At 33.8% G+C, this 13,157-nt stretch overlaps 1 protein-coding gene across 1 annotated transcript; it reads left to right on the forward strand.

Annotated features, from left to right (window-relative positions):
* Window positions 1–1,858: 1,858 nt before the first annotated feature.
* On the forward strand, window positions 1,859–4,561 carry LOC131599323 (probable pectinesterase/pectinesterase inhibitor 12). Its single transcript, XM_058871725.1, has 2 exons — window positions 1,859–2,834; window positions 3,733–4,561. The coding sequence occupies exons 1-2, from the start codon at window positions 1,934–1,936 to the stop codon at window positions 4,419–4,421; spliced, it is 1,590 nt and encodes a 529-aa protein (XP_058727708.1). The 5' UTR covers window positions 1,859–1,933; the 3' UTR covers window positions 4,422–4,561.
* Window positions 4,562–13,157: the final 8,596 nt, after the last annotated feature.

A 13,157-nucleotide genomic window follows, 5' to 3' on the forward strand; every position in this document is an offset into this window, starting at 1 on the left:
GGGACCAAAGGAGTTATTGTCTTTGGACGCACCCATGGTTGACGAGAAATCTTGCGTTTGCGTTGATTCTTTGCCCACGGAAGTGGCAGGTTCAGACGAATCCATGTTCAATGGCAGCGCGAGGTAGACGAAGAAGAAAAGGGAACAAGAAGACGGAGCGGAAGCACACTGGATCAGTTGGCGAATGATACCATGTTGAAGGTGGTTACACCTTCCATTGCTAAGCAAAAGAGAAGCTCTGTAACAGATAAGATTTTTCTATATGTGAATTGTTAACATTGCACGTGTATAGATTACAATATATATAGGTCCATACACATAGTGCCAGCTAAGCATACTCTAACCAACTACCAACTGAAACCGTTACACATCTTTTACAGTCACCAATCCTATATATTTAATATATCTAACATATATCCCCTCTTCTCGACTAGCTACTGTAGCATGACATGTATGCTCCTTAACCTTCAACTTTATCTTAAAGATTTTATTGACATTCATAGGATTTTTTAGGATCAAAACTCCGTTTGGGTCCATAACGTGTAGCACTTTGTTGATGAAGGTTCTATTCTCTTACACGTGTGACAAACTGAGATGTCGCCATCTTTATGAAAGGAGCCATTAATAAACAGTAACAAATTATATAAAATTGAACTTTAAATTTTAACATATCCAAAAACTTTAAGAAAAAAATCATCTTAAAAAATAAATCAAACTTACTTTCTGAAATAACAAACACTTTTTATGTAAAAATTGACACTATTAATTAATTAAATAATATCCCAAGGTTATATATTAACAAATTGTTTATATAAATAATATAGCCACTTATCGAACATGGAGTTTTATTCTTTATGTAAAGTGGAAACTGGAAGCTTGATGATGTCTGGGGCATAATTCAAACTTGGAAGTCCCTTCACGGGTTGCTAAAATCAATCATTCACATCATGTTCCTTAAATTCAAAAGAATATAATACTAGTAGTAGTACTTCATTTGTAGCATACATGTTGAAAAATCAGAATCTTTGGTTTTTATACATTTAATGAAAATTTTAACTTACACGGCATTGATCTAAATGATAAAGTTCATCTGATTTTTTAGTAAAGATTAATTATTTTCAAATGACGGTGGAAATTTCCTATTTATAACATGCTAACAAAAAAATTGAAAATTTTATGATATATAGTGATGAGAACAAATGACTTAACATGCATCAATGTTTTCATGTCTCAAACTATTTTACTTTATCTTTAAGACCAACTTGTTTCCAAGTACCAACATTTCACCGAAAAAGAAGTGTATTTAATATTTTCACATAATTTTTGTTTCCATATTTGTGAGCAATTTAGTTTAGGTTGAATATATTCACCTCTTATACCAACTTACCAAAGCATATTCTTAAAATCATATCTATTTTTGAGCTTGACAAAATAGTTCTACATCCAAGGATAAGTTTAAAGGTGATAAAATGAATCTGACTCATTGGAGATGTCTGTTTTATCTATATTTTTTACGAAATAATTAATATTTTAGATCCGTACCTTATAATATATTTGCTCTGACACATATCATCTTTGTTTTGGCGTTTACGAACGCGTACATTAACATAAATTTTTATAATTTTAAAGCTTAAAAGATGCAGTATTCACCTCACTTTCATTTTTTTTTCCGAAACGAGTTAATGTTTTAAGTCTGCAACCTCTAAAAATGCTTCCCTATCCTGCCTTGCCGCGGTTTTTAACGAACTTTTGCGAGACAAACATACTCATTTGTCACTCAATAATTGATATACTAAGACTCATGTACCTCAACTTAAAAAAAAAAATTAAAAGATAAAGCTGCTAAAGTCCCCTCACCAAAAATGGACAATATTCTATTTCAAAAGTATTTTATTTAAACAAGTTAGATTCTCAACTTTTTCATGAACATTTCATGGCTTCCTCATCTCACAAACTATTCCTCCTTCTCTTCACAATCCTCTTCTCACTAACTATCCCTCTCCCCACAAACACTTCCACAACCACAACCTTAAATCTCAAACTCACTTCCTTAAAATCTCTCTGCAAAACAACACCATACCCAAAACTTTGTTTCAACTCCCTAAAACTCTCCATATCAATAACCATAAACCCAAACATCATAACCTACCTCCTCCAATCCCTTCAACTAGCAATATCAGAAACCACAAAGCTCTCCAATCTCTTCCACAACATCGAAAACTCAAACATCCTAGAAACCCAAAGAGGATCAATTCAAGACTGCAAAGAGCTTCACCAATCAACCTTAACTTCATTGAAAACATCATTAACCCGAATACGTTCCTCAAACAAAAGAAACATAGCTGACGCTAGAATCTACCTCAGTGCAGCACTCACAAACAAAAACACATGCTTAGAAGGACTTGATTCTGCTTCTGGCAACCTTAAACCAGTTCTTGTGAACTCTGTCATCAACACATACAAACACGTGAGTAACACTCTTTCCATGCTCTCAAATCATGTAAACGAGGCTTCAAATCAAAAGGGTCACAACAAAAAAATGGTGTCTCCGAAATGGCTAGATTTGGATGAATATGATCCAAATGAAGCTATTGTTGTGGCTGCAGATGGAAGTGGGAACTTTAGCAGTATCAATGATGCTATAAACTTTGCACCAAATAACAGCATGGTTAGGATAGTGATTTATGTTAAGGAAGGGATTTACGATGAAAACGTTGAGATACCGAGTTATAAAACTAACATTATCATGCTTGGTGATGGAAGTGATTCTACTGTCATCACTGGTAACAGAAGTGTTGTTGATGGATGGACCACTTTCAGATCTGCAACTTTAGGTGAAGTTTTTTTCATCCTTTTTCTTGGTTTGTCTTTTAGTGTTTTGGATTTTTGTGTGGTTTGTCTTTTGAAAAAGCACAAGTGGTTGCTCATGCAATAGATTGTGCAATATTAAATTGAAATTATTAATCAACTGTTTAGCATGTGTTTGTTTGATTTCACTGTAGAATTTCCAAACTGCTTTATGCCAAAGAAAAGATTTTGCTTGCAAATCATTTGTAGATGATAAAATTTTTGCCTAGATAAAAAACTTGCATAGTATCCACATTGGCCATCTCTATATATTTGATATATAGTATGCTTAATTAATAAATATAGAATATAAGATTATTTACACATAGATGAGACGCCGGCAGATAACAAGTTGCGTCGCTATTTTTTTTTCCAGATTGCAAAACAATTTACTCTTGGAGATATAATATTATACATGAGTTTTTGGACTTTCTGCAAAATATTTAGTGACGCTAGTGCTAACAAGTCAAAAGTGTAAAATGCAAATCACATAAAAACACGTTGATTATTCAAATACGCTTTTTTATATTTGACCATTTTATTTTAAGGTGATTTTGAGAGCTGCATGTCATAAACATATCGGCTGATAGTAAAAATTTGATAGTAACTAACCCAATGGATCTAAAATCGAACTTTGATACAATCTTGAAATTATGGATTAAGTTTGATTCAACCTTACAAAATCGGTATGTAATAAGAGGATTGTTCAACTTTATAAACATATGTTCAATGCAAATATTGTCCAATTCTTATACAAAATGGCAAATCAAAGTTGGAAAATTCTTACATTTATCCAAATCAATTTATGTAGGGTTGCATGAAAAGTTAGATAGTTACTTGTTTCCAAACTGACAACTCCATAATAAATGCTGTTTTTGTTTCCAGCTGTATCCGGCGATGGTTTTCTTGCAAGAGACATAGCATTTGAGAACAAAGCAGGACCAGAGAAACATCAAGCAGTTGCATTAAGAGTAAATGCAGACTTTACAGCCTTCTACAAATGCGCAATCTATGGTTACCAAGACACACTTTATGTCCATTCATTTCGACAATTTTATCGAGAATGTGACATATACGGTACCATAGATTTCATATTCGGTAACGCAGCGGTAGTCTTACAAGAATGCAACATCATTTCAAGAATGCCATTACCAAATCAATTCACTGTCATAACAGCACAGTCAAGAGATAACCCCGACGAAGACACTGGAATTTCGATACAGAACTGTTCGATTCTAGCTACGGACGAACTCTATGCGAACTCTAGTAGAATCAAGAGTTACCTTGGAAGGCCATGGAGGGTTTATTCTAGAACTGTTTTGATTGAGTCTTATATCGATGATTTTATTGATGAAAAAGGTTGGACTAAATGGTCAAATGATCAAGGTTTGGATAGTTTGTTTTATGGTGAGTATGAGAATTATGGACCGGGTTCGAAGATTGATAATCGGGTTGAATGGTTGGGTTACCATTTGATGGATTATAGTGATGCTTATAATTTTACTGTTTCTGAGTTTATTACTGGTGATGAATGGCTTCAGTCAACTTCAGTTCCTTATGATGATGGAATTTGATATACAAAAGATAATGTAGCTTTGGTTTGTTACATTAATTTCCTACTAATGTTATATAAGATCATAAAGTAGTTGCATGATTATAATTTATAACAATGTAAAAGGAATATTTTATGACTAATTGCATCAACCACCGGCTTTTTTTTTAAGGCGTGCAATACATGCTACCGCAAATGGTACAAAATTTATCATAATGAAACTGTTTAAGAGAGCTATATAAAATGTTTGTTAAACTACAACTAATCTATACCATTTACGTAGTACCTCCAAAAATTTGATAGGATATTATCAACCACATATGAGAAGTTGTTAATAGTAGCTTGTAGCATTTAATAAAATGTGGTATCAACATGACAGAATAATTCTATGAATTAATGTAGTTAAGGTGGTACACCTTGTTTGGTGAGGTGGTTAGTTGGTGGCTAATTAAGTCATGATCAAGTTTCAAATAACTTATCCTTTTTCAATTTTTGATTATAATCTATTGTTAAAGTTTCGGTAAATGTTCAAGCTTCTGCATTTTTTTATGTATACAAAAATATTCTCATCCATATAGTGTTTTTTATGTGATGATACTTTGTTTCTCAAAAAGGAAAACTTCAAACTAACTTTTGAAATTTAGTTACTAAAAGAGGAAAGTTGATTTCAAAATGAAAAGGCTTAAACACATCATCACTTTAATGCTTCCATGCATCATTCTTTCAACATCCTCTCTCAAGCTTAAGCATAGTAAATGTCCAGCATGCCAAACTTGAATATGAAGCTATTGAATTTATTTGTGACTAAAGCCTTTGTAAAAAAATTAGCCAGCATATGGGTAGCAGGTTGTTGAACTTTCTCTCTTACTAGATGACAATCAATCTTAAGGTGTTGTATATTTTCATGAAAAATGGGATTTGATGTTATATGCAATGCACTTTGATTGCCACAGTACAAAACACGTGGCTTATAGCATGTGATATGTATATCTCTTAGAATGTAGAGAAGGCCGATCAATTCACATGTGGCAGACTCTAGTGGTCTATAATTTTCTTCAAAAGAGGATCTAAAAATTAGTTCTTGTTTCTTTGCCTTCCAAGACATAAAATATAAGCCAATAAAAAAATAATACCCTGATGTAGATTTCTTAGAGTCAATGCATTCTTCCTAGCCTGCATCAAAGCATCCTAAGATTTGCATATTTGAAGATCTATGAAACAACAATCTTCTCCTAAAATTTTACTTCAAATACCTTATAACTTTGCAAGTTGCATAGGCGGATCTATCATCCGGCCACCCTGGACCTATGCCCGGGCTACACATAAAATTATGGTGTTATAATATAGTGTTTTAATACAGTCAATGCAATGCAATTCTGCAAGTTTGTTTTTTTTAATGTTAATAGTCTTTTCAACTTAGGACAGTTATTTCTTATAATTAAATAAATAAATAATTACATAATTAAAAAGAATGAAGTTTAAAACTAGTATAATGTTTTTATGTACTATAACTTGGAAACAAATATCACCGGCAGCTTCATTTCTTATTACTAATGTAATTGTTTTAAATAATTTTTATTTTTAATTTGATGAGGAGAGTTTTTAAGTTATTTAGGTTATTCATAAAATTGTTATTATTATTAAATTGGTATATAGTGTTAGAACATGAAATGTTCTGATCAATATTCTAGTTTTGATGATAACATTACATATGAATTTTGTATAAGACAATGTGGTACTCTAATTCTTTATGTTTTCCATTTTAGGAAAAGTCTAAGAGAGTATGCACAAAATCAGCGTTCAGAAGATCTGGATGGCTTCATCAGAACATGGTCTGGCAGACATCAGAAGATGGTCTTGAAGAAATCACAACATGATCTGGAAAGCATCAGAAGATGGCAGTCAGAAGCAAGGATCTGAAGATCTGCTGGTATCACGCTACAAAGCACTTCCACAGTCTGTTGACTGAAGTTGCATTTGCACCAAAGCTGAAGACTATGATATTCAAACGTTAATCCAATAGTCTGAGTCCAGAAGCAAGTACAAGATGAAAAGGCTACAACGTCAAATCTGTCTAACTGACAAAAGGAACGTTAGAAGCTACATAAGGCAAAGTCAGCAAAATCAGTTGAAGCATGGCTCAAGGTAGTTGACAAAAGAGTGAAACATTAAATGCAATAGTGTACTATTCACGCAAAGCATTAAATGCGCTCAACGGTCACATTTTTCTCACTGCCTATATATAGAAGTTCTGATGCTGAAGAAGCTAACAACTCTCTCGCTCTAATACCAATTGAAGGAGTGAAAACACTTAGAAAGGGGGATTGAATAAGGGTTGTTTCCAAAAATGGTAGATAAAAATAAATCACACAGTTATTTTTATCCTGGTTCATTGTTAACTAAACTACTCCAGTCCACCCCTGACAGAGTGATTTACCTCAACTGAGGATTTAATCCACTAATCAATCTTGATTACAATGGTTCTCCACTTAGACAACTTCTAAGTCTTATAGAGTATATAAATCACAACTTGATCACTCTAGGAATTCCTTGTAGTCTCATTGATCATGGTTCTGGCCATTTCTTGTAGAGTCATATTCTTTCGTTCTACAACTCCATTTTGCTGTGGAGTTCTAGGACAAGAGAAATCATGGGCAATACCATTTTCTTTGAAATAAATTTCAAAGAATCTGTTCTCAAATTCACCACCATGATCACTTCTAACTTTTATGATTTTACATTCCTTTTCAAATTGGATCTGATTACAGAAGTCAAAGAACGCAGAATGTGACTCATCCTTGTGTTTTAAGAACTTTACCCAAGTCCATCTGCTATAGTCATCTACAATGACCAATCCATATTTCTTGCCTCTGATTGATGTTGTTTTGACTGGGCCAAAAAGATAAATGTGCATAAGTTCTAAAGGCCTAGAGGAAGAGACAACATTTTTAGATTTTTAACGCGGGTTTTGAAAACTTCCCTTTCTGACATGCTTCAAAAGAGCATCTGATTTGTATTTCAGATTAGGGAGTCCTCTGACCAGATTAAGTTTGTTAATCTGAGAAATCTTTCTCAAACTAGCATGACCCAATCTTCTGTGCCAGACCCACTGCTCTTTGTTAACAGATAGAAAACAAGCAACAATTGCACTCTCTACTACAGAAGCAGAATATGTAGTTGCTGCTGGATGTAGTACATAGATGCTCTAGATGAAAAGTCAGCTAGAAGACTATCAGATATATGAGAGTAACATCCTATATTCTGTGATAATACTTCTGCTATTTGTTTATTTAAGAATCCTATTTTACATTCTAAAGCTAAACACATACAGATTAAACATCACTTTATGAGGGACTATGTTCAGAAGGGTGTTCTTTCTTTAAACTTTATAGATACAGACCATCAATGGGCTGATATCTTTACAAAACCCCTTGGTGAAGATAGGTTTAAGTTCATTCTGAAGAACATCAGTATGGACTTATGCCCAGAATGAAGGTGTTGAGATAATCTGATTATGGATTAGTTTATGTTGATTTATTTGTTTTCTTATCAAATGTTCTGTGTATGTATGTTCATTTAGATATTCTGAAACTGTTATTACTAACGTTTTGTGTCTAAGTATGATACAAAACTTTTGTTAAAGCAAAACAGCTGTCACCAGCTATTCCAGATGATGACCACGTGTTCATTCTGAAGGGACAAGCATCCGTGCAGTTGATGAGACGCCTCCCTAAGTAACTGTGCAAATCTTTTCAAATCTCACGCTATCTCCACTAACGTCTCTCAACATTAAATGTGATTGATTCATTTTCTGTAACCGCTTGCATTCAGAATTTCATTGCATTTAGTCTGAGTCTGTTTCTGAAGACTCCTAAGATCATAAGGAACATCATTCCCTTTGGAAGGTTGATTTCTGATATTCTACTTGAGACTGGTTTGGTTGATGATCTGGTGAATGCTGGAACTGTCAAAGATCTATATGCAACGTGTGGGAGCACTATGAATGCTCACACTCTAAAGAAGATGAGTCTAATAGAAAAAATTGCTGCTCCTCACAGAGTGGTAAATGAGATCTTGACCAGAAGGATTCCTGCTCTGGCTGATTTTGAGATGTTCTTCAATAACGAGCATCCTAATATTGTCCTCGCCTATCTGGAAAAGTGTAGAAAGGAAGGCTCTGAGTTTGATCCCGTATAGGTAAGCAACAGAGTGCTTCCCACTTTAGCTGATCAGGATCCATCAGAGCAGAAGGAAGAGAAATAGAAGAAGAAAAAGAAGAAGAAGAAAGACAATAAGGAGAAGAAAGAAGAGCAGAAAGAAGAAACTCAAGAAAAGGAAGAAGAGAAGAAGGATAAGGAAGAAAAGAAGGAGAAGAAGAGGAAGTCTGTTGTAGATGGACCTTCAAAGCCTTAGAAGAAGAAGAAAATATCTTCAGGTATTTCTATAACTGAGTATGTTCCTATTCTTGTTTTAAATTCTAAGCTTATATCAACAGAATCTCCACCAAAAAATCACCAGAAAAAGCCCCAGAAAGTCCTCCTCAAACCACCAAAACCTCTAAATATCCATCTTCTGCTTCTTCCAAGTCTAAAGGCAAACAACCTATTCTTGACTCTGAACCCATTCTTGACCCAAAACCTCTAAACACCATCTTTCCAGATGAAAACGTTTTCACTTTTGCTCAACCTCAACCCCCACCTTCTGAATCTTAACCTCAACCTTCTGACCCCCAACCAGTTGTTGACACTCTAGTGTTCTGCAATTTCAACCTCCCTTCTTCACCAACGTCATTTTCTTCTGATTCATTCTTTCGCAACCTTCGCCCCTTTAAACCTAACCCCCAGAATCCTTCATCTCCACCTGTTGTCGTAGTCTTAGACTCTGACAATGAAGCTGAATCCTCCCTTCAACCATCCTCTTCAAACACTCCTATTTTGTTAGATAGAGCCTCTGAACCTATTTCATCTCTCAACCAAAATCTCCAATCACCATTCTCAGAACCAACCCTCCTAAACCTTCTGTTGATATACGTTTTGAAATATTAAAATACAAGGTACAGACAGGGTTAGAATATCTGAAGTCTGCCTATGATTCCAAGTTGGATCATATATCTGCTGGAAAGCTCGGGAAGGCTTTCTCTAAAGATGTACAATAAGAGTTTCTGGATCTCCAGAAGGATTGTCTTGCTGCTGCTCCTGGTCCTGCTGGACTGGTTCTGGAGTTTGGCAGTGGCAGGTACTATCATCCAATTTCTGACTGGAAGCCTTTGGAAGAAGCTCCCTTTGTTGATGAAATGGAAGTGGATAATCCTATGCCTCTGGTTATCTGGACTCCTTATCCGTTTTTAGTTCTGACAGGAGATTTTCAGACCTTGTTTGAATGGTTCCGAGAGAATCCTCTTAAAGAGTATCCTGATATGGTGTATCCTATTATTGAGTATCCTGCTGAAGAGCAACCTGCTGAAGAGATTCCTGCTGAAGAGGAACCTGTTGCTGATAATCAAATGATTCCAGCTTCTGATGTTCCTACTGCTTCTTCTGCTGGTCCATCAACGTCTGTTCTGTTGGAAACTCTGAAGGAACTTCAACAGAATCAAGCTTTAGTGTTCAGTCGTCTGGACAAGCAGGATGACACCAATGCTGAATTCAGAACTTGGATGTAGAGAACTGAAGAATCTTCAAAGAAGCAAGCAGAAGACACAATTGAGATTAAGAACCTTTTGGCAGCCTTAGCCTCTAAGCTTAACCAGTCTTAGTCTGAGTCTTATGTCTTAGTAGTTTTCTTTGTTTCTTGCATCTGTTTTGCTTTTGCAACTGTTTGTACTCTTCCCTTTGCTATCAATGAAAAATATTTTCTTTCTTCACTCTATGTGTCTTTCATCCGAATCTTTTATGCTTTTTGATGTTATGACAAAAAAGGGGAGAAGCGTGCTAATTGAATTGATTTATAATATCAGTTGCTGGGCTTAAGTCTCAACATTCCTAACAAAAATTGCAAGTTTTTTGTCTCTGGTAGTTTTGCCGGAATGTGATAATCTGAAAAAGCCAAAAAAAGGGAGAAACGTATCTGGAGAAAATCTCTTAAAGAGTTGAAGTAAACAAAGCTTAATGTTCTGATACAAGAAGTTTTAAGATCAGAAGCAAGCTATGTTCTGATACAAGAAGTTTCAAGCTCTGATACAAGCAAGTCATTTTGATGCTCTGATAAAGCCAAGTGATCTCTAAAGAAAAATTCAAAGCTTTGAAGCAGTCCAATGGAAGCTCTGAAGTGAAGCTCTGAATCATCTAAAGTTTAAAGTTCAACGTGAAAGTCTCTTCCGAAATGGAAAATACTCAGGGAAGTCTTTTATCTATAAATTCTTCTAGTATTAATTTCAGGGGGAGATTGTTAATCTCAGGGGGAGACATATTCACACACTTTGATTAATATGCTTTTATGTTATATCTGTGTATTATCTTTTTCATCTGATATTCTAGATACAAATTCATATCAATTCTATATACTTTTTCATCATAAAAAAGGGGGAGATTGTTAGAACATGAAATGTTCTGATCAATATTCTAGTTTTGATGATAACATTACATATGAATTTTGTATAAGACAATGTGGTACTCTAATTCTTTACGTTTTCCATTTCAGGAAAAGTCTAAGAGAGTATGCACAAAATCAGCGTTCAGAAGCTCTGACCCAGAAGATCTGGATGGCTTCATCAGAACATGGTCTGGCAGACATTAGAAGATGGTCTTGAAGATATTTAAGTCATTTGATGATATTGATATTATTCGAACATTCACCGCAAATAAGTCTTGGAAAGGACACTTGCCTCGTAATTTTATTTAACCCCATATTGTAAGATTATATTTATGTCTTTTATTTTTTACTATATTTTTTTTTGACAAAATTACGAGTCTCTTTTATTTTGATTGATGACTATTTATATATTATAGGGTTAAGTATGTTTTTAGTCCCTGTAAATATCTCAAATTTCATTTAGTCCCTATAAAAAAACTACATATTTTAGTCACTACAAAATTTTTATGCATGCAGTTTTAATCCCTGCTATTTTTTAAAATTTTGAAAAATGTTTGATTACCCTTAAACTTTTTAATTTTTGAATATTTTTTATACGTGTTTAGAATACTATAACATATTTCGTTATTAAATTATAGAATTTTTTTTAAATGAAAATTAAATATGAATTTTTTAAATTTCAAATGATAAAGTAATGCAAATCTCGACTTAGAAATCAAATTCTGAGTTTTTTTTCGAGGAACTTTTTTTAACATTCTAAACATGTCTATAAATTAATCATTCAAAAATACACACCGGTTTAATGGTATGGACTAAAACTACGTGCATAATAATTTTGTAGGGACCGAAACATGTCATTTTTTTAATAGGGACCAAAAACAAAATCTGGTAATTTTATAGGGATAAAAAACATACTTAATCCTATATTATATACAATGTGAATTTGTGATCTTTAAATTGTTACCCAGGCTTTATAATTTTTCTGGCTCCATCACTGACAAGTTGTATGATAGTGCAATTAAGTATGATTTTGAAGGAATTCAGTCAGTAATTGTGTTGCAAATTTTATGTCTGGCCTTGTATTGTTTAAGTACAACAATCTACCAATGAGTTTTGATAAGGAAAATTTAACATTGATAGGATTGAATGTATTATAAGAATGAAACCAAGAATTTGAAGCATAGATATGGTCAATAGCTCTTGAATTTATGGTTCAAGAGTTCATAGTTCAACATTTATAGACAAAAGAATGCGAGTAACATTTTTCATTCAAAGTAGAAAGATGTAACATCCTATTTTTATTAGATATTTATTTAATTAAAATTATTTGATGTTTGTGTGTTTTCTTTCATTATTGTTTGGGTGATAATTATTTAATTATGTGCTAATGTGTTAATTTAACTAATTAGTAATTGGTAGAAATATAGTAAATTAGCTAATGGGCCTAAATGAATTAGAAAGGATAGTTGGATGGGTTAAGCCCAATAACAATTAAGAGCTAATAGAGAATTTCTGAGATAACCTAGCTTTAGAAAAGAGAAAAGTTAGAAAGAAGAGAAAGAGGCAAGAGAAAAACAAAGAGGGGATTTGTAGATTTTCATCAAGACGGTGGATTTGAACTAGAGGTAATGGTTAGAGTTCAAGTTCTTATAGACTATATGATTGGGTAATGTGTTGGTTGTATGAATCTCTTCATCTTTGCAATTTCATGAAAACCTAGAAATGTAAGATTTATGCTAATTTCTATGGATTTCTATGATTAAACATGATTTTGATTATGAATGTTGTTTAATAATGATGAATACTAGTTGTATTTGCTGGTTATTGATGACTGGAAGTGATTTTGAGTAGTGGGATATGATTTTCGCAGTTATGAGTTTGCTGGATTTTTTTCTGCAAAATCGCATGTTCGCTAAGCGGCCCTGGCCCGATTAGCGGATCCTGTTTGTTTTTTAAAAAAAAAGTGAAGACTCGCTAAGCAGACCTAGCCCGCTAAGTGCACTTACGAGAATGTTAGCTACTGTTTTTAGCCGCTTCAAGCGAGGTTATTGGATTTTGATTTCCATAAGCGTGCTTGATGCCCGCTAAGCGGACTTTACTGTATGAAACTTTTTCCAAACTTTGAAATGTTGTATCTTTTGACCCGTATGTCATACCCCAATTTTTGACCCTAAGATTACACATCATTTGCATACCAATCATCAATCAAGAAGTTTTAACTTAGAGT

The sequence above is a fragment of the Vicia villosa genome, linkage group LG4 (assembly GCF_029867415.1).
Source record: "Vicia villosa cultivar HV-30 ecotype Madison, WI linkage group LG4, Vvil1.0, whole genome shotgun sequence".
Classification (NCBI taxonomy): Eukaryota; Viridiplantae; Streptophyta; class Magnoliopsida; order Fabales; family Fabaceae; genus Vicia; species Vicia villosa.